The 22878-nt window shown below is 45.1% G+C and overlaps 1 protein-coding gene across 4 annotated transcripts in view; it reads right to left on the reverse strand.

Annotated features, from left to right (window-relative positions):
* ANKS3 (ankyrin repeat and sterile alpha motif domain containing 3) overlaps positions 1-22878 on the reverse strand; it is a 590125-nt gene that overhangs the window by 296470 nt on the left and 270777 nt on the right. For 3 of the 4 annotated variants that reach the window (XM_069646875.1, XM_069646877.1, XM_069646878.1), the window contains one exon: positions 20237-20365. The exons of the other annotated variant lie outside the window; for it this stretch is intronic. In XM_069646875.1, coding sequence (XP_069502976.1) covers positions 20237-20365 — 129 coding nt within the window. The remainder of the gene's footprint in view (positions 1-20236; positions 20366-22878) is intronic. 4 annotated transcript variants of the gene reach the window in all.

The raw sequence follows: 22878 nt of genomic DNA on the forward strand, positions 1-22878 counted from the left end.
GTGGTACGGGTGCAGATGGCTGTACGGGAAGAGATACATAAGGAGGTGGTGCAATTGGATCGGACCTTCTCTCGTTTAGTAATTTTTTAATCAATTCATATGATGCATGCAAGTCGCTTATTTAGGCTATCTCCTGTCGAAGGAGGGCAGACGCCCGACACCTGAACGTATAGAAAGCATCTCTGACATGTCTGTTCCAAATACGCAGAAAGAGGTCAGAGCTTTTATTGGCATGGCTTCTTACTGTAGACCGTGGATTCTGAATTTTAAACTTTTGATCAAACATATCTTGCCATTAACAAAGAAGGATATACCTTTGCCATGGGATACGGATCGCCAGGACGCTTTTGATCTGCTCAAGGCTGTGTTATGTTCAGCGCCAGTATTGGGCACACCAAATTATGAAAAGAGTTTTGTTCTGTTTGTGCATAAGAGAGATGATTGCACCTTGGCTGTATTGACACAGGAACATGGGGGAAGAAACAGACCGTGCAGCTATTTTTCCTCCACATTAGACCCTGTTGCATGCGCTTTGCAGAAATGTTTGAAAGCTGCAGCTGCTGCTGCTGCTGCCGCCGCCCCGGTGAAACAAAGTGAGGGTATGGTTCTGGGTCACTCCTTAACCGTGATGGTACCTCACTCAGTAGATATTCTATTAACAGGACAAGGACTCAGCATCTCACCTCTGCTCGACTCACAAGATATGAGTTGATTCTATTTGCACCACACATCCAAATTAAGAGATGCTGTTCTTTGAATCCGGCAGAACTTTTGCCGTCTCTGCACGAGGACGACCGCATTATTGACTCATCCCATGGTTGCCTGTATATTACAGAACAAGAGAAAAAAGGTAGAATCGATTTGAGTGATACACCTTTGAAGTCTCCAGATGGGGAACTATTTTGTGATGGTTTAAAACTACCAGACAGCACTTCTACTGGTGCCTATGCAATTTCCACACTAGGCACTATTGTCGAGAGCAAGAGAATACTACATAACTCCGCTCAAGCTGCAGAGATTGTTGCATCAACTAGAGCTTGTGAGAAGTCTTAGGGGCTTAGTGTAAATGTCTATGCCGACGATCAGTATGCAATCAGTTGGTCACAATTTCGGGAAATTATGGGCAGAAAGGGGATTTTTGACATCTCATGGCACCAAGATTCAACATGATTCTTTGATAGTGCAATTATTATCAGCACTAGCACTCCCTACACAACTAGCAATAATGAAATGCGCCGCTCACCAGAGGGTGACAGACGACATAGGAAAAGGGAATGCTTTTACCAATGGGATTGCCAAACAAACTGCCACTGATCCACAATCTGGAATGTATGTATTGGATGAGGCTAGATGGGTTGCTTATACTGGTATGATGGAAGAAGGGGTTAACAGTGTGAAAGAGATTCAGGCTGAAGAAACAGCTGAGGAAATAAAACTATGCAGTGAAGGTCCGGCAGGGTTGAATAACGAGGGTTGCTGGGTAGACAATGAGAAACAGCTGCCCAATGCTTATGCGACTGCTTTGGTTACTATGGCTCCTGGGCCAACACACATGTGCGAAAAAGATACGTCAACATTTAGACCCTGTATGGCACAATAACAATATCCCGAAAGTTGCTGAACGTCTGGTTCAGCACTGTACGATATGTTTGCAACACAACATTGGAAAGGGAACACCAACGGGTATCTTTAGGCCTCCTTCGATGCCTTTTAAAGTGATTCACTTTGACTTCATCGAGATGGAACGTTGCCAAAAGTATAAGTATGTGTTCGTAGTAATCCAAGCATTCAGTAAATGGGTTGAGGCTTCCCCACTGAAAGACAACACTGCTATGTCTACAGCTAAAATGATGATGATAGACTACTTTTCTAGATACAGGTTAACTAGAGTCATTTGGTCTGACAACGGACCACATTTTATAGCTGCTGTCATACTACAAGTATGTGTAGGGCTACAAATTGATAAAATGTTTTCACTCAGCGAGGCATCCACAGAGTGTTGGTTTGGTGGAACGCCATAACAGTATTTTGAAGAATAAACTAGCAAATGTGTGTGCACATAGCAAACTAAAATGGCCAGAAGCCTTACCATTAGCCTTACCTGTTGATGAGAACCTCTGCACAAACTAAAACAGAACTTTCTCTGTATGAAATAGTCATGGGGAGACCTACTAATATATGGAATGAACCTAGACCTAAAATGTTAGCAGACAGAGTATCCTTTATTATCCGACTATTGGGACCAGTTGACTCAAAATTTGCATTTGATTTACCAACAGGTTCGAGCAGCTTTGCCCATGAAATACGAAGGACAGGTCCATCGCATTCAGCCTGCTGATTTCGTCTTGGTGACTAACAGAGAGGGTCGTGCTTTGCAGCTCACTGGAAACGACCCTACCAGGTGCTGCTAGCCACTCAGACAGCTGTTCGTGTTACTGGGAAAAGACACTGGATCCATGCGACACGTAAAATGAGTGCCCTTACCTTTGCCCTATGATAAGTGGAACAAGAAGGGGATTGATGATTCTGACACTCAACGTGTACTTGTCCAAATCGACACCAAGTTTGATACAAAACCGCATCCTGAGCCTGTGAGGCTTGGGGAAATTGCTTCTTCTTCATCGTCAGACATTGTTTCTTCGGATATCGACTGTTAGGCAAAGTTTGAATGCATTACCCTCTGGGAACACTACAGGCAACTAGGACTACAGGTGTAAGCAAAACCAACCTTTGGTAGAAGTTTGTACTACGCAGTTTTGGTAGCGTTGCGGAGCAGCCAGGATTATCTCAAGAAGGAATGTGAGCTGTAATAATTACACAGAGGTCTACAATCACAGATGTTCAAATAAACTCTTACACTCAAGGTTTCTTAGTTAAACAATTTATTAACCAGTCAGTTATAAAACATTGAATAGAAGGAGGCAATTATATATAACACACAAATATACTTCAATACTGTACACTCCAAGTTTCTGAATTAGATGAGACCCTTTTGGGCTGGCCCACAGATACAACATACAACCACAGATAACTTTAATAGCAAGAGTACTGGGGACGTGAATATCTTCGCATTCAGAATACTTTGAGAGGAGTAAAAGGTAAAGGTTATTAGAAAATAAAAAGGTTACAAGTATTCTAGAGACAGTGCAAATATTTAGAGTTCACCAGAAGAGTCAATTCAATAGGCTAGGCCAAAGTCAATGGGCTAAAGTCTTGGATAGGATCAAGCAGTTCTAGTAGTCAAACAGAAAAGTCTCTGCAGAAGTTCCGAGGAGTAGTTTGTAGCAAGAAGCATCATATGTTGGGTCACAAGCTAATTAGGCCTGTGAGTTGCGAAAGTTTCATGCACTTCACCGCAAGCAGTAAGTACTCAGTCTTGTTTTACAGTACCTTTACAAATGAAGAAAAAGAGGCAGCCGATTACTTCTAGTCCCGGCAGTTCCTGCAGATCTTGCTGTACCTGAGCCTCAGTCATGGGAACAAGAGGGAGGACATTGGAGGACTCCTGCACTGCACTTGAACAGTCAAAAAGCTTGGCAAAACTTCAATTCTGGTAGCTGTAAGTAAAGCGCACAAACTGGTGTCTCTCTCCCTGGCTATACGGTTTCCTGCAGCACTCTGAGGAAAATGCAACCAGCTCCAAGATGAGTATCCAGGTGGCTTACTGTTGAGTTGATTGGACCAACCACCTCAAAGGGAGAAGTCGTCCTTGCAGGGACTTCTCTGTCGAGGTGAACCTGGTGATTCGGACCTGCAGCAGGGCTTCACCGGGCAAATCAACGGTCCAGGAGTTGCAGCAGCCGTCCTCTTTAAGCTCGTCTTTGGTTCTTTCATTCCAGTGGTCGACTCTGCCTTCCAAGCCAAGAGACTCGCCTTTTATTCAGTTCTCTCCCATTCATTCCAGCCTAGCTGTCACTCAGCAGGGTGGCTGTCCTTGCCAGACAGTCAGCCAGCTAGCCAGCCAATCACGCCAGAGTGCATTTGGGTCTTCTAGGAGACTAAGCACAGGGAGTTTCGGGCACCTCCCTCACTTCCTGCCCACCCCAGACACTCTGGCACCAGAGGCAGCCTTCCCCCTCCTGAAGCCCGCCAAAGGCGAAGGAACAAAGGGACCAAATCTGGTTGGGCGCGCAGAGACAAACTCTAGAAGGACCTTTCCAAAAAGAAATGGCAAAAAAAAGAAGACTAGGACCTGTTTAAACAAAGGGGGCTCAGAGACCAACTTGAAAAACATGGCTCCCGCGATTTAACGCTACCGGAGCAACGAATAGTTTGCATTCAGGAAAAATCATGGTAGTTCGTTGTAAAACCACTGCCACCAGCCATTCTGAGAGGAGAGGCTAGCAACTGACTGCTACACAAGTATCCAGACACAGGGGATACTAAGTAACCCCTCCAGCACTCTCTGGTAAGAAATGGTGAGCTGGGTCTAGGAATTTAAAAAGACTAGTAAAGTCAATTTCACTTTACTTTCTCTGGGAAACAGTAGTTTATCCCAGAGAAGGTATGTAAACCTTGGGAACACCTGGAAAGGCTTCCCTGTGCCACTGCACTGAGGGTGCTGTGTGGCACAGTTGAAAAGATCATGCCTATGGAGTTGGTTAGACTCCATAACCAAATAAAACACACAAGTAAAATACATCAAAATACGAGAGAGTGGGAAAAAGGTCACACTCTCCAGGTAAAAGTCCTCAAAATCCAGCAAAGTTGCTGGGGGTCTCTAAGGTGAAGGGAATTAACATATTTTTGAGAATTCTCCCTAAAATAGACAATCCTTTGTTCATTGATCATTCTGTAGCTGGAGACTTGAGGTACAATCTTCGTCCACGGAAATAGTTCAGGGATTGACATTACATTTTGTAAAGGAATAGGAAAGTGTAGTAGGAATACTGCACCCACGAGAAACCAACAGCGTGACATTCCCTCGTCATTCCACTAAACAGACAGTGCTTTTCAGAAAGGAAAAGGGGCAGTGAGCGGCAAATAAGACTTCAAGCAAGATCGGCCATGTGGTCAAGTGCCACCTACGGATGAACTTATAGAGCATATCTGAGAGGCTTCTTAACGGACACTGAAGGACTATGCCATGTTTGGGGCTCGTAAAAATGAGAACATGGTACATTTTACGATTGATGGGCCCGTTTCCCAAGGGCCATGGCCACTGAGGGCCAAATGGATAATTATTTTGGTGATAACCTGTGTTATGGTCGCATTAATACCTATACTATGGTATCTGGAAAGTGTGCATCCGCTTAATACTATACTGCCAACTGTTCGTGCATCCACTATGTCTCCACTCCATATGTGCGCTCACACTCTTCGTCCACGTGATCTCAGTCATAGAAAGGGGTTATCATAACACCATTATCATGAATGCTACACATGCTATTCTTAATAAAAACAAACTGCTGGGTATGTTCTCATCTGCCACAACATGTGAGAAAGGGTTAGGTTGGTCTATTTATCCTCTCCCTCTGTCCACTGCATGTTATGCATCATTTAGAGCACTATTCTTTGGAATGATAGTGCTACTGGTAACTTCGACGGTACGTACATAAATGAATTTGATCGATTCATTCTATTGCCTTTAGGATGTTCTGTGTTTGCGAATGAAAGCACACTCAATACTACTTTTACTAAACACTCTGACAAACATTCTAGGCCTTATCAATCAATGTTCTCTTTTAAGATGGCTCCAGTAGGGAACAGGGGAGTTGCTCCTGCGTCTTACACTATTAATCATGACCCTGATTCTGTCCGGTTTTGTTTGTGAAAGAGGGTTCCCGTCCTATGGGTTGATATGATAAATGCATGAACACTCCTGTTTTGGAGAATGAAAATAGGCCACTATATATTGGGGTTCCATTTATTTCGTTTGTGGAAGTGAAGCTTATCCATGGTTGCCGAAGGATTGGAAGGGAACGTGTTATTTGGGAATACCTTAGCCTGGTGTGTAGATTACCTCTACTGCAGGTGTATTGAAGTCTCGTCATAGGCGGGGTATCAATGATGACACTCCCCTACATATACTGGGGAACATAGCAAAGTCATGATTCCGTTCTGGGGACAAATAATTAACTCGCAGGATATTAGCAAACTGGCTAGAGTATTAGAAAACACCATCAATGAAACAACAGTTATTCTGTTCAACAGGACGTTGGAACAGAAGGCGATTAGGTTAGTTGCACTTCAAAACAGAATGGTCTTAAACGTCATCCTAGCTGAGCGTGGAGGTGTATGCAAAATGGTTGGGTCTGCGTGTTGAGTTTACGTACCCGACTCCTCCCCCACCGTATTCCAGGCCATCAAAAGATTACATATCCTGGGTTCTGAGGTACACATACCTGAGGGGGATTGGGATTTTAGTACATGGGTTTGGGCTTTGAGGTCCTGGGGATGGAAGATATTTTTGGCTCTCACCTTCCTTTGTGTCGTACTGTCCTGCTGCATCTAATGCTTACCTGCTCTGGTTTCTGTGATAAGTGACCGTTGCACTCGTATTATAGTTAGGTTGAACGCACGTCCGCATCTGCCGCAACATGTGACTAATGCTCTGATCATGCAGGATGTCGCTATTAAGGAGTTCATGGCAATTCGTGTATATGACAGCGATGATTCAGGGTATTCTGACGACGATACTGCCTCTTGGTCATCATTCTGATGATGCATTGGCTTAGGCCAAAAAGGAGGGTTTGTAAATATATATTTGGTTTGGTACCATCCCAATGTATGTTGGCCTAAGCACATACGCATCACACCCCATAGTAACATTGGCTGAACTGACATCTTGTTTTTGACATCTTGGCTGCATTGCTAATTTTCCTGTTCATTTTGCTCTGAACACGGTAGAAGGCTGCTTCATGAACTTTCCGACACTCCCGCACAAGAATGCATCAACTGGCAGACGCGTAGCTAATCTGCAAGTTAGGTGCCTTCCTGTCTTGACTAGGTTTTCCCTCTTCGTTGTTAATTATTATGATATACATCTGAAATGTGCTCCTCTGGTGAAACCGTATGGTTAAGCTGAAATGCAGACTGACCTTAGGCTCTAGGAGCAACATATATAAGTCCCGCGAGGAATGTTACCTTGTACCAGGGAACAAGATATACTCCTACACTCCACTTGGCCCTGTTCCCAGACAAATTGTCTGCGAGATGTCATGGGGTACTGAAATATGTGCATATATGTTACTATTGCAATTTCATCCAGGTTGTAGGTCATGAAACCTATCGCATGAAGGGGTAGAGCAAGCCTGTCGTATGCTATCTAGGGTATATATGTGACTCTTCCCATGAATTGCCCTCACTCTTCTTGGTGTCTGTGTGCATGCATCACGAGGTGATGGGACCCATTTGTACAAATGACAAACGTTCTTTAACCTAGTGACTGGTGTGTTTCCATATCTTTGCAGTAGCCTCTTTTTGGACTAACATGTCTGTGGTCTTCAAAGCTATGAATCCCTCAATATCCTGTGAAGAAAGCTCTGAAGGCACCCTCCACAGTGCAAACGTCTGCAAAGAAGGGAGTGTCCCGATAAGGAGATAAACATGCAGCAGTCTGCGATGTGTGTGACTGTCACATGCAGGTCAGACAAAAACTGTGCGGGTCTGATTCCTTGGGCAACCCACACACAACATGAACCCGTTGGGCCTAGAGCGTGGAGAATGGATGAAATTTGGGCTTGAGGCACAGTTGCAGTGTCAAGCTCTGCACATTCAGACACAGAAAGGAACGGACGGTGGAGCATGGCATGGGCGGGTGCACATGCTTACCAGAAGATTCTATGATATGCTGCTTTGCAACAGGCTCCAGTCTTGTCCCTGTTCAGTGGGAGTGGTGCAAATGCCATGTATACCAGGCTAAAACCCACTTTTGACCCACTGACTGAGGTAATGTTCCTGGCTTAACTAGGATGCTTGAATGGAAACTGTGCTTATTGGCTGGAATCATGACACACTGGGCCTCATTATGACCCTGCCGGCCCGGAAACAACGGTGGCAGTAAACCCGCCGCCACCGTTGTTTCCGGACAAGCAGATTACGAGTTCTGCAGGCGGGTGGTGACACTCCCGCCAGGTCTGACCTGGCGGGAGTAACACCACCCGCCTGCAGGCTGAAATTGAAACACTGGCTGCGTCATAGACGGAACCAGTGTTTCCATTGTCCCCATGGAGTCCTATAGAACTCCATGGGAATGGGGATTTACAGAATTCCACCTCCGGAATTACCGGGTCACTGGGGTTGTAATGCCCCGGTGATTCCGGCAATCACGGAGGTGGTAATTCATTCCAAGTCTGGCAACAACCTGGCGGTTTTTCCGGCTCAGTTACGGCCGGACTTGGAATAAGGCCCACTGTCCTTATAATATTCTCTTATGCTATCAGGTATGGTATTATACACATCTAAATTATGTTACCACAGACTCAATGACACTAAAAAAAACTACAAAAGACCACTAGCTTGAACTCCAGTGGGTACTTCAGCTAGTAAGTGAACGTGAGCACCCGTTATTGGAGCTCCTTCCTCAGGGAAGAAGGCTAAGGAGACAGTGTGGACCCCTGAAGGTTTACCCTTGTATCTGGGATCTCCTTTCATATGGTCACTGGACCCAAACATTTACCAAAGCTTTTCTTGAATGGGGGCCTCTGGTGTTTGGCCCCAGACGTTTCACTAGACCTTTTTAGCTTCCCATGGTATTTACCCTTATGGTTTTTGTGGCCCTCTTTTTGGTGGTGGAGGATTAGAATTTTCTTTGCAATCTTCTTGTGCTTCTTCCCCTCATTCCTTTTCCGAGTTGCCCCAGAATGCTCATCAGTGGCCCTGTTGGCTACCCATAATTCAGCAGCCTGTGCTAGTCTCTTGGGATCAAGTTCCTTGGACTCAGCCAAGTGCGGTCACAGCTCAGGGGAGCAGGCATTAAAAATAGCTTCTAGTAAAAATACATTTCTCATTCCCTCAAAGGAGTTTTTGTAACCCTTAACCCAGCCATCTAAGATTTTCAGGCATTCCACACACACACACACACACGTAGCCCAAGAAATACCATTCTTTTTCTTGTGATCTATAAACCATTTTAGATATTGGGAAGGAGTCTTCGCAAACCTGGCTATCAGAGCCTGTTTGACTAGTTCATAGCTCAGTCTATCAGTAGCATTCAAGTCCATCACAGCCATTTTGGATGAGCCTCTGCATTATCCATTAAACTAAATAATTATCTTTCATACCTTGCAAACCATAAGTGAATTCAAATGTACTCAACCAATCCAACACATCAAGCTTAGGATCATACATACTCACCACCTCTTTTGGTAGGCAATGTCTCCTGGGATTTAGAAGAACATGAAAAGGAAGCAGTGCCAAGAGACATCTTTTTTATATCATATTCATGCTGAATTTCCCTCTGTGCCTTCTGTCTTTTTCCTTGTCCTCAGATTGTATTGCAAGTTTCTTGAATTCTAGTTCCAGTCTCATTTTCTCAAGTGAGAGGTATTCAGGGCCTACATTGTGACCTTGCGGGGTCATGGTAGGAGGTAGCTGAGGTATAGGAGAAGGCTATGGAGGTGGGTTGGCAGACCCTTGTGATTGCTCTTCATCCTCTGAACCATTTGGCAGATTAAAACTAAGCTCTAAACTTTCATTATCAGAATCTTCATCCATATCAGTATTGGTAGTAGGGGTTATCGGCCCAGGGTTTTGATGATTAAACAATGTTTGTATCAACTAAAGTTTACTCCTTTTACAACTCAGACCCCTTGCTTTACATACATCTTTCAATTGGTCTACTGTAAGAGCAGTAAGGGACTGTTCATTGAAATTATCCATAGATGACTTGTTATAAGTTAATGTTTTGTGGAGACTAGTTTTGTGGATGGTTTTCTTGAACACAAGTCTAACCAATAATCACTGTAATCCACTCTACACCAATCCCACTGCTTGCTAGCAAGTTTTTGTAGGGTCCAACTGGTGTGGGACTTTATAAGACTTATCTGCTTGGTATTAGTGACCCAACCTTTAACATAGGCCTGTACTACACAAGTCGGTAGAGTGGCTAAGCAGCCAGGCTTATCTTAGAACGGTACTGTGAGCTGTAGAGCAGTACAATGAAATCTGTAGAGACTAGTAGACAAGTAAACACTTAAACACTTGAAAAGTTATTTTTCCCCTTGTAAATCTCCCACAACTCCCCCTCCCTTCACCCCCAACTTTTTCCCTGAGGAGGGCAATGTGCCCTATGGGTGCTTGGGTGGGTGGCCTTCGCTCCATGTCCTCTAACTACTCAGGTTAATGTCTTTCGCAGGGAGTCCTAAACCCTGCTGATTTGTTGTGGATTCCGAAGGGGTCTCTTGGCTCTGCCGCAATCTCGGGCGACATTTGACCCTGTTCATTCTTATCGTTGCGTAAGAGTTGTCTCACTTCTAGCTGAGGAGTGTCCTTCCTTCTATCTTGGGATGGTGTTATTTCAGGTCCCGGTTCCAGGTTTGGCGGCACATTCTTTTGTCATCTGTTTGCCATCCCCTCGGCGGTCGACATTCTCGGCCTGTTACCGCGTCTGTTCTTGACTCTTTCTCTTGTTCTTGGATGTTCAGTATCTTGAGGCCCTCCTCACATGTGGAGATGTGATGTTTCTCTTCCCACGTAAAGAGAAGGCCAACTGGTAAGGTCCATTTGTAGCTCATCTCTTTCTCAGTCAGGTATTTTGTTATTTGGACCATCTCTCTTCATTTCCTGAGCGTTGATTGTGCCAAATCTTCGAAGAGCTGTATTTCTTTGCCGTTCATCCTCATGTGGTCTGTAGTCCTGGCCTTCCTTAGGATTTGCTCTTTTTGCATCTCTTGGATGGGCTCCTGGTTCTCCTGCCTTACTGGGGCCGAACCGGTGTATTCTGTCTATTTGGATTTCATCACCTGAGCCATCTGTAAGTATGTCTTGGAATACCTGTTGGACCGCCGTGCGGAGGTCTTTATCCTCAACCGATTCGGGCATTTTCTTAATTATTATGCTAGACGTGCAGGAGCGATTCTATAAATCTTCACGTTGAGTTTCTAATTCTCGGGCCAGTCTTACCAGTCGATCCTGTGCCTCGGCATATTGTTGTGTTTCCTCATCTATGTTCTGGACCGTTCTTTCTAATTGGTCCGTTCGCTCCTCCGGGTTTCGCAGATTTTTAGTTCCTGAATTGCTTGTTTCATCTCACCTTTCATGTTTTCAAACTGTGTTTGCGTGGAAGATATGAATTGATCTTGGAATTCTTTGAACCACGTTTTCAAGTCGTCTTTCATGGCATGTCTGTGGCTTCTGGCAGCTCCGCGGTTGACTTCCCCTGATCTTTTTGTGCATTTGTTTTCGGGTTTCGCTCCTTTGTCTGTTCCTCAGAGTTGTATTAAGTCTTGATCTCGATTGTGCTTGTTGCTGGATGGCTGTATCGCCTGATGCCCTTGACGGCTTCTAGATCTTGACATGTGTGCAAGTCTTTTTTTGTGCTAACCTTGTTCGTATGACTATTCTTCCTGCTCTACTCGCTTCAATGGGGTTTCTTGCCCCTTCGGGGGCTATTTGCTTAGATGGGCTCGTGGGTCGCCCCGTTCATTTCCTTGGGGGCACTTTCTTTGTTATGATGGTGGCGTGAGTAAAATGTAGTCCTGACGGCTTCTTTCACACCGTGACGGTGGGTTTATGTTTCCACCCCACATTGTGTCCCTTCTTTTTGTCCGGCCTTCCTATAAGGCAGGGGTCTCTTTTCTGGGTGCGCCCTCTGGCCGGAGTTCTCCTTGCTGTTCGCAATGATGTGGGTCCATAAGTGGGGTATGTGGGGGCTGTGTATTTTTGATGCTCAACCTCTCCACGGGGATCTCTTCTTGTTGGTTGTTTGCCCCCTGTGGATTCTCAGTCCTCCCTTTCGGGCTTTCTCGCCTTCATCTGCATCAGATTGCTTGCTAGGGGGTTGAGAGGGGGACCTGCTTTGTTGACTGGGCCCTTGTTCTCCACTGATGGAGGACCCAGTGTGGGGGGGGGGGAGGCGAGAGATGGGGGACAGGGGGTTGGAAGATTTGCCTCCTGTTGCTGTTACTCTGGATCCCCCACCGTCCCTGTAGGCTTACCGTATGTTTATTTCTTCACCTTTCCCCTGGGGTGGCCGCGTAGTCGCCGTTATCCTCTCCTGCGGGCGATGTGATCCACAGCGCTGAAGTTGCTTCTCTGCGCAGCGTTGTTTGTCCGCCGGTCTCCGGTGGTTGCAGGGATTACCTTCTCCGCTGCTCGGTGTCGGCGGCCTGCTGCTGTGGAGTCCTATGGGGGAGGAGAGGGTCCGGAGGGTCGCTGCTTCAATCCGAATCCCCACGTGGGATGCAGAGTCTCCGCTGGAGCTAGGCCACTTGCCTGGGATCCTGTTGGTTATTCTGGCGCTCCGGTTCTTGAGTGTGGCGCAGGATCGCTCGAGGGGTGGCGTGCTGGACCTGGACCCAGGTCCCGTGTCGCTTTATCTGATCGGCGGTCCCGATTTCACTTCTGCGCTTACTGGGTCTCTGGAGTGGGCTGTATGGCGCCCTTCTTCGCGTCACGAGCCGCAGGACCTTGCTTCTGCGGACGCATGCTGAGTTTTTTGTGCCCGGTTTGTGTTCCGCTGTCAGGCATTTATGGAGACTAGCTCCGGAGGGTCGGTCATTTGTCTGCTTATTTGTAGTTTTCCATGTAGCGGCCAGAGCTGGGAGGTGGGGTGGGGGGGCTTTAGGGGGGGTTAGAGCTACGCTCTTGCACGTCTGCCTGGCCACCATCTTGGAATCCGTTTGATGGATTTCTTAACTCCAGCCTGCGTCACATCTAGATAGGAATGTGAATGTTAGCATGCTCCACACTTAAATGAACGTGAATGTTACCAAGGGCCTCACTTAGATTGAATTGTGATCACTAGCCTGCCTCACGTCTCGAAAGGATATTGAAGATTAGCAAATGCAACACTCAGATGGAATAGTGAATGATGGCAAGCATCACACCTACACACAACTACAAGGACAGCAATGGCAATGCCAATTAACCAAAGCACTAACAATTTCACCCCTATGCATACACCTCTCATACTCTAACCAAACAACCACAAGCCTACAACACAACAATCTGCACAAACTTCACTACACTGCAACAACAAAACAAACCACACAGACTCGCACAACAGCACATGACTACGGACTGTAAAACACGCCAAGCCCAGCCAACGGACCCACTGGGCTGAGGCTGCCAACAGCACATCACTGCTCTCTTGCACTTTTCCAGCTTATCCCCCACTAACTCACCCTCCCCTTCCCTCTTTTTTCAGAGCTTCCAGAGCGCCAGAGGACCACTTTGGTGGTGATAGTGTGCGGTACAAATATCCTTTAACATTAACATTATATTACATTTATTTATTTACACAAATCAAATGAATAACACTAGGTTATGCAGCAACTAATAGTAACATCAAGCAGAATTTCAGAATTAAGTTATTCAAGTAGGAATAATGCAAGTAAGTTCATTCTTTCTGTACTAAACATTTCCAGCACACAGAGTGAAATCAGTTAAGGTCCGTAGTAGCACTTATGGTTTACCATACAATATGGAGTTTGGAGGGGTGAAAAAAGTGTTAAACACTAACCATAGTCTTTTCTGAAACGAGAAAAGGGAGTCCGAAGATAGAACCCTTCCGTCCCCTGCACTATCAAACACTGTCAAAGACAGTTTCTACTTCAATTCAACATTTTATAAATCATACAACTTTCCAGACAAATAATTTCAATCAAAAATGTTAACAAGTATTATACTTAAAAGTGTACAAGCAAAGCTATACATAAGTCCAATGTCAATGGCTGACGCGTTTCGAGGACAACTCCTTGTCTTCCTGAGCCTTAAAGGACTGCATAAAAAATATCATAAAAAGACACTTTAAGTGTATTGCAAGTATTGTTAATCAGATGTGTGTTAAACTCTAACCAGCATCTGTGGTTGATGTGTCCACCATTCTTGAGAGTACACTATGGCTGGAATATAATACTTTTAGTTTGCACGTGAAATTGCTAGGGCAAATTGAATAGATTGTATCATTTTATCATAGGAGGAAATGGATTTGTATTAGAACTGTGGAAATTAGATGGACATTTAACCTGGGTATTATGTGAGTTATTTCATCTATTTTGAAACAGGTTACCCTCTTTTTAGAGATCTGGTTTAGATATTTCTTTACTCACCTTCAGCAGCATAAGGGGTTTATGTCCCCAATTCAGGTCTTTGCTTACACCTAGTAATATTATTGAAATCATTTGTCTGGTAAGTTGTACGATTTATAAAATGTTGAATTGGAGTAGAAACTGTCTTTGACAGTGTTTGATAGTGTGCATCTTCGGACCCCTTTTCTTGTTTCTATATTTAGTGAGGTTTCTGTGCCAGGGCCTCAGTTTGCCCCCTGCATCTCGAATGTTGCTACAATATATTTAATTGTGTATGCAGAAGATTACATTCCGAATATTGGTGTGCACCAATAACCCTTGCTTACAATAGTCTTTTCTCCCAGAGGCATGTAGACAGTCTTTTAACCCGGCAATAATAGTGTAAAACAATTAAAAGCTGTAAGGGAACAAGCACTGCCAATGCCAGTAGGGTTTAGAAGAGATGCCTTTGGGGAGCCAGGACAGCCAAAGTCAATAGGACAGTTCCAGTTTGGATGCAATCTTCTTAGAAAAGGTTAGTTGAACAGTCAGTAGTTCACTGAAGAAAAATCCAGGACCTCAAGTGAGCCTACCTGAGGTGCACACGCTGTTAGGCCTGCACAGGTGAATTGCAGTAATGCAAACAGATAGAAACAAGCACTCCCGAAGCTACGAAGCACTAGATTTGGCTAAAGGTGCTTAAAACCAAAGCCCTACAGTACCGTAGATTTGAACCTCAGATTTGAAGCAGATGTTCCAGCCGACTTTCATCTTGATGCAGACCCTTGTTCATGGCCATTGGTCGTGGTGATGAAAGAAAGGACGTCAGGTGGGCTTCTGCGGCAGCACTCTCGAGAGGCACTCTGCAGCAATGGATTCCACTACTTTCAGCGGCTCTGGTTTTGGCGCCCTTTTCTCAGAGCCAAAGAAGAACTAACAGCTCCGGTTTGAGTTTCCTTGTTCCCGCGGTCCTGGATGAAGAATTCCTGCTTCTCGAGGTCCCTGAAGATGCCCACGAAGGTTTGGCCGGATTCATTCTCGGGAAGACGTTGCACTAGTCAGTGCTCCAGGTACCCCAGGTATTGGGAAATTGCCGCCCAGGAAAGTCACAGTGACTCAGTGGTTGGCCCAGAACAAAGCAGGTATTGTGGCTAGTTGGTCCCACCAGCCAAAGGGAGGAAGTTGTCCTTGGCGGAGCTTCCCGATCGATGGGAAAACTGAGTCAGAGTTGCAAGACTTCACCAGTGCTTTCGCAGTCCTGGAAGGTGCTGCTGGCGTCTCTCAGCATCATCTTCTTCGGATGTGATGTTCCAGTGGTCGACTCTGCCTGTAGTCCAAAAACCTTTGCCTTATATGCGAAATCACATTCATTCACAGCACTAAGCGGTCAATCACACGGGGGGGGGTCGTTCTCTAGGACAGCCACCCACCCAGTTGGAACTGGTTTCGGCCAGGCATGACTACAAAGGCCAGTGAAGTTTCGGGCACCTCCCTCACTTCCTGCCTTCCCAGACACACTGGAGCCTGCGTAGGCTTCAGGGCTGAAGCCCGCAAAGGCAAAACACACAATGGACTCAAACCTGACCTAAACGACAGTGTAAAAGACCAGAAGGAACTAACAAATGAGAAATGATGAAAAATGAATACAGGGGCCATTTGGGGAAAATTGTCACCCATGGGTGATGTACAGAAGCTGAGAAAGCAGCCTGCAGATACATTGCACAAATGGTAGTAAAAGGAAACCACTGCCACCAGCTATTCAAGTTAGTTAGTGTTACAAAATGTTCCATGAGAAGTGGGAAAAGGAGCTACTATGTAACCTGCTCCCCCCACTCCCCCCCCCCCCCCCCCCCCCGACTACCACCCTCAGCACTCCACATAAGGTGGTGTGTGCTGGACCTCCCCAGTGGCACTGCACAAAGGGTGCTGTGCATCACTATATATAAAGCAGATGTCTATGGAGTTTACCAGACTCCATAAAAACATAAGGAACAAACAATCTTTGTTAGAGGGGGAAAAGGCACGAGTGAGTGGTAAACAGGCCCACTCACTCAGGACGTTAAAAATGAAAAAAGGTTACAGATTTCAGCAAAGGGCTGGGGGGTCTCTAAGGTTAAAACGAATAAGCACAGAAACTGAAAATTCTCCCTATCAAGTGGACCACAGATTCAAGGAACAGTATATACCAATAACTACTTTGAGGATAACACACAGATAATAGGCAAGTAAGGTCTTTTGGTGTAATGTACAATTACATCACTTTTCAGCTCAGTGGAACACAGTCTAAGATAAGCAAAAACTCTGTACACTAATTTAGGATTGCACCGGAACACTTTCTAAGAATGCCACACAGCTATTCTAGGCAGGTAAAACCTTATGTTGTGATATACTATTACAGTTGCTTTTCAGATCTGTGGGACACAGATTGTGCCAAGCAATAACTAACTTATTTTAGGATGGCACACAGCTAACTCAAAGCAAGGAAAAATTATATACTTTTTAAAGGAGCTACAAGCAACTTAGAGGTAAGTATAATCTATGGCAGACATTCTAGACAGGCTAACAGCAAGTCAAGGGAAGCAAAACCCAATTGGGGACACTCATACAATTATATCCCAAAAGGAATAGTAAAGTGAAACCAACAGCATTACTTTTGGGAGAAGAGGCACAACCAACTTACAGGTGAGTAAAATAGCCTTCTATATACTTTTTAAAATGGCACAACACACGTTCAAGGTAAGAACGTTTGTAACTGTTCACTCTCAGAGTTACAGTTACCAACCAACTCTTTCACAAGTAAGTACTTTAAAACACTAGTTATACTTTCCAGGACATAATCCTTTATTTATCCAGTCCTTCCCTATTGTATTGCAGGAGTTCACTCAGGGGCAGATGAGGCACCCTAGTGGTCTAGGGGCCAGCTGTAGGCAGGGTGAGACAGGCTTCAGTTGTAGGCAACAGTCAGAGTCTCGGTGGAAGACTGTTCAACAAGTAAGTAGTTCACTTTAAAATTAGTTAGGGTCCAGGGAGGTCTGAGAAGACAGCCTAGGAGGATTCCGGCAGTGGGCCTGGGTGAACTGGATGAGAGGACTATCAATCACAGAAACACCCCCAAAGCTTTACAGAAAGCACAAAGGCTTAAGTTAATTAACTACCTAAGCCAACACAGTACCTTATGATGGAAGGGTTGCAGCCAGAAGACTTGAAGATCTGCAGTCAAAAACCCAGGCGATGAATTCCTTTATCATGTAGATTGAAGACAGGACACTGGAAGGGCTTTTGCAGTAGGGATCACATTGAAGGCTCCAGCCAAGAGTTCCTTTGCGGCTGGATGCGGCTCTGTGCTTTTGGCGCCCTTTTCAGAAGCCAGAACAAGACTGAATATCGCTGATTGGATTCTCGTTCTTTGTAAGGGCCAGCATTCATGTGAGGGGACTTTTCGGACTTGATTCACGTCTCTGGAGATCCAGCTGGATGCCACCAAAGTTTCGGCATTCGGACGACCATGCACCTCATGATGGCTCGAGGTTCCAGGGTATTGCAGCCCTGCAAGGTCGCAGCACGACGTGAGATGGCTCAAAATGCAAGTCTTGAGTCTAGTGGATCCTGCCAGGCATGGGGTTATTGTTTTTGGAGTCCCCAGGTCGCTTGGCAGGGTAATAGCAGGCTCTGGTTACAGAGCAAGCTCTTCGGTCGCTGGAAACAGTCACGGCTGCATTTTCTTCATCTTCCTCTTCAGATTCAGGTTCAGTGGCCGAATACTGTTTAAAGATGTAAAGGCAGGCGCTCTGTTACCAGTCTTTAGCTTCTCCGCCTAACGCACGTTTTCATTTTTCGCATTTGATTTTGCTGGCGGGTGACTGGAAACAACTCCCTCCATAGCACAAATCTTCCACTTGATGGGGGTAGGGGGAAAGCCATGGTTGTGGCTCTCCAATGTAAGGCATGATGGCCCTGCTGCACTGCCTTTCCCGGGATTTCTGTAACAAGGGGTAGATTTGTGCTATGGAGGGAGTTGTTTCCAGTCACCTGCTAGCAAAATCAAGGGAGAAAAATACAAGTACCAGAATCCTCAGAGCTAATTAATTTGTCACACCTGAAACAGAAATGCAAACCCGCCTGAAAAAAACAAAGAAACTCAGCCTCCCTAAAGATTGATGAAGTCATGAAAACGTGCGTTAGGAGGAGAAGCTAAAGACTGGTAACTGAGCGCCTGCCTTCACACCTTTAAACATTGTTCCACGAGTCCCGGGCTCACAAGGCAGTAGCAGCAGGGCCCCCATGCCTTACATTGGAGAGCCACAACCATGGATTTCCCCCACCCCCCATCAAGGGGTAGATTTGTGCTATGGAGGGAGTTGTTTCCAGTCACCTGCCAGCAAAATCAAGTGAGAAAAATACAAGTACCAGAATCCTCAGAGCTAATTAATTTGTCACACCTGAAACAGAAATGCAGACCCGCCTGAAAAAAACAAAAACTCAGCCTCCCTGAAGGATGATGAAGTCATGAAAACGTGCGTTAGGAGGAGAAGCTAAAGACTGGTAACTGAGCGCCTGCCTTCACACCTTTAAACATTGTTCCTCGAGTCCCGGGCTCACAAGGCAGTAGCAGCAGGGCCACCATGGCTTACATTGGAGAGCCACAACCATGGATTTCCCCCTCCCCCCATCAAGGGGTAGATTTGTGCTATGGAGGGAGTTGTTTCCAATCAACTGCCAGCAAAATCAAGTGAGAAAAATACAAGTACCAGAATCCTCAGAGCTAATTAATTTGTCACACCTGAAACAGAAATGCAGACCCGCCTGAAAAAAACAAAGAAACTCAGCCTCCCTGAAGATTGATGAAGTCATGAAAACGTGCGTTAGGAGGAGAAGCTTAAGACTGGTAACTGAGCGCCTGCCTTCACACCTTTAATCAGTGGCCGAATATCTTTCAGCTTCCAGGATCAGGCTTTTATGCAGGAACCCAGCCAATCAAACAGACGTGCAACATTCAAACCAGTGGGGCTTCCAGTTCTTTCAGGAGAGCCAGTCTCCCGGTTTGAACTGGATTCCCGCAGTCAGGCTGGAAGACAAAGGGCTGCAGAGTTTGACTCCTCCGTCGCTTCTTGCCTTCATACACACTCTGGAGCCTGGGCGGGCTTGTCCGAGGTCTCCCGCCGAACATAGAAATCAGAGAAAGAAATTTCCTGCCATGGAGGGCAGGGGAAGATCTAAGAAAGGACAAGACATGCTAAAAATGGCAAAAAAAGAAGTTGGGCCATTTTGGTCAAATGAGCACCTATGGGTGCCTTTACCAGGGCTGTGGAAAAAGCCCGCGGTAAACGTGCACCGAATTAGTGAAAAGGTTCAACTGCCACCAGCCATTAAATGTAAGCTTGTTCCTGTAACAAAAATGTTAGTTAAAATAAGAAAGGGGATACAATGCCTCTGCTCAGCACTCCACATAAGGGTGGGTGTGCTGGTCTCACGATAAAATATCCTTTTTAGCCTTGCGCACTGTAGTTCTCACAAGGTTAGTCAGAGAAAGTTAAAAAGGGGGAGCCCAAAGGGCACCCCAGCAAAAATAGGCAGTTTATGGCAAAAGTTGTCAAAGAGGCGAACATTAAACAAAACCATTGGGTCTTAAAAATGACACCCATTAAGACAGTAAAAGGATTTGAGTGTGTGGAAAAAAGTTCCCACTCCCACTGTTCCCACTCACTGAGGTATAGGGGAGGGGGAAAATAATCCACCAGTAAAGCAAAATGTTCTGGGGTTGACACAGGTGAGGAAGATTTATAATTGATATGAAAATCTTACCCAACAAAATTGGGGAGTGAATAGCATGGTGGTTATTTCATCTACGGGTTTATACCGAGAGAATGAATGCGTACTGTAGGTCTACTTTTCCTAATGAGACGGTACCTTCTATGCAACCCGTGTTGTAACTATCACATTCAATCGCAACTCATAATTATAGATTTATAAAAAATAGGCACATTTTGAATTACGTCATTCAACAATCACCAGCATTCGCAAAACTCATGCCACAAGTTTAATTTAACGAGTTGCATTAATTTTACCTCTGCTGCTACTACTCTCCACATCATGTTCATTAATTGGGGAGGTGACGTCTCTGTAGCGAAGGTCTTCAGAGTCCACTGTATCGTCTTCATTGTTAAAGGTAACATAGCCATGCAGCGGAACCTGCTCTGTAGGGTATGGGGCATAAGATGAGCAATGAGAACATGGATCACCTGTAAATGCTAAGGCAATATAGCATTAGAACCCCTGGCCTGTCTAGAGTTGCACTTCAAAGGTAATTGTGGCCTGTGAGCCAAGGGATTATCCTTATGCCAGCAAGCAAAAGATCAACTATAGTACAAGGAAAACCAAGAAGGAAACCATATTGGACCATTATTGTTCATGGTCTTAAGCCTAAATCACATTTGTAGATCATCAACCTTTCACTCTCCAGAGCAGGCCCCGCTTGCCTTACTATAATTTCCCATTCTACTTAGCCCCACAGAAAGTGGCATTAACAGCCACTTCTGCTCCCTAAAAACAGGCAATTACTCCCAACAAATAAGAAAAAACGGGCACAATGGAGCAAGTCACACACACACACACACACACACACACACACACACACCCCTACACACACACACCCCTACACACACACACCCCTACACACACACACACACACACCTACACACACCCCTATTCAGATGGATATTCAAAATTAACCCAGAGGGTGGATTCTGAGAGTCCAACCAATGCAGGTTAACAGGAAAGGCAAGGATGCCTAGACAAACCCATGGTAGAGTAGCTACAATGGCACACACAAATCACTAATGATTCCAGTTAGACAGAAGATGTACAAAAATAAGCAATTATTTATTCGGCCTTTAAATTACACTCCAGGTAATTCTACTTTCAGGCAAGCATTATCATACCACAATTATTATATACATATAAAAATTCACTATTAGGGGTTTTGCTAACAGAACTCCCAACACTTTACCTTTAAAAGAGTTATGCAATGGTTAGCAGTGCCAAAAGCAGTACTTTAAATAACTGTGTGTGGTAAGGAAAATAGAGCATAACAGTAATTTAAAATGAGTATACACATAAGTAAATTAGTTGGAACACCCAGAGATAAACCTAAGACAAAGATTCCTAGTTCTTACCTTGCTAAGGACTGGGGCCACATGCCCAACAGTCACAAGTTCCACAATATGTACTTTGTAGGAGGGTTTATATTGGATTTGCGAGAGTTGTGAGTACATGTTGCAGAAGATGAATAAACAGGCAAGGAGATCAGGAAAGAAGAGCAGGGCTTCGCTGGAACTTGGCTGGAGGTTATGCTGGTCAGCTCAATGGTCATAAACGGGGTCTTCAATGGGATGCACTTCTTCGAAGGGGGTCTTGGCTCCAACGATGATCTGTGGAATGGCAAAAGGATTACTCCTTTTACCGAGGATTTGGACTGGAGTAACCACCAGGTCCACTAATGGGAAGGCTCTGCACCATTCAAAATGGCAGGGGCTGTCCAATCATGGACAGTGTTGAAATGGATTTCCAAAATCAAGCCTGGGGGTGGATTTTGGGAGGCCATCCTATTATGGTGAACAGCGAGACACTGAGGACCAGCCAAATCCAATTAATGTAAGGTAGCAGAGTAGCAAAGCTCAATTTGAAGGGGCTGTGAGAGAGTGGTCTAGGGCTACAATGAATCCTCACAGAACACCAATAATTCAAGTTAGAAGAATAAGTTACTTACCAACTGGTAACGTTCTTTCGATTGGATGTTCCTCCAACGTATTCCTCATCTTAGAAGTATTCTATCCAGCTTTGCTGCTCTTCGGAATTTTTTTCGGCAGAGGGCGGCGTGCGTCGATGTCGTCCCGTCGAGGGGGCCGTCATCGGGTATATAAGTAGCACGTGCGGCGCCCGTTGGCCTCAGTTCCGTTTTTCCCCTTTTTATATCTTTGATTTTGTACTGTGTAGATTCTGACGCCAGACGGGTATCTGCCTTGCGAGATTTGAGTTGGCAAGAACCCAGAAAAATCTACATTAGTAGGCTGGGAGGGCGATGCGGAATAGGTTGGAGGAACATCCAATCGAAAGAACGTTACCAGTTGGTAAGTAACTTGTTCTTTGAGTGGATTGTGTCCTCCAACGTATTCCTCATCTTAGATAGACTCCCAAAGCAGTATGTATAATTTCTCTGGAGAAGGGGTTAGATTTTTTTAATGCCCTTAGATGGATGGCGGAATAAAGCACTGCTTTTCCAAAACTCAGTTCCTTAGACTGGGAAGCATCCAGGCTATAGAATTTTTAAAAAGTGTGTAGTGAAGACCAAGTTGCTGCTTCACAAATGGACATTATTGGAACACCTCTTTGAAGGGCTGTCAAAGAGGCGATGTCTCTGGTGGAATGAGCCCTTAACCCTTCTGGTGGGTCTTTTTGTGCTAATCTGTAGCATTCTGAAATGCAAAGCACAATCCAGCGTGAAATTGTCGGTTTTGTCACTGATTGACCCAGTTTCCTTCCTGTGTAACCTATAAACAGCTGGTTGTCCACTCTAAGTCTGGAAAGTCTAGAGATGTAAAAGCTTAAAGCTCTTTGGATCCAACCTGTGTAATCTTTCCTCCTCCTTAGTAGGATGGGGCGGAGCATAGAATGCGGGTAAAACAATTTTCTGACTTAAATGAAAATCAGA

This window comes from Ambystoma mexicanum, chromosome 2q (assembly GCF_040938575.1).
Source record: "Ambystoma mexicanum isolate Mex_15411 chromosome 2q, UKY_AmexF1_1, whole genome shotgun sequence".
NCBI classification, from domain to species: Eukaryota; Metazoa; Chordata; class Amphibia; order Caudata; family Ambystomatidae; genus Ambystoma; species Ambystoma mexicanum.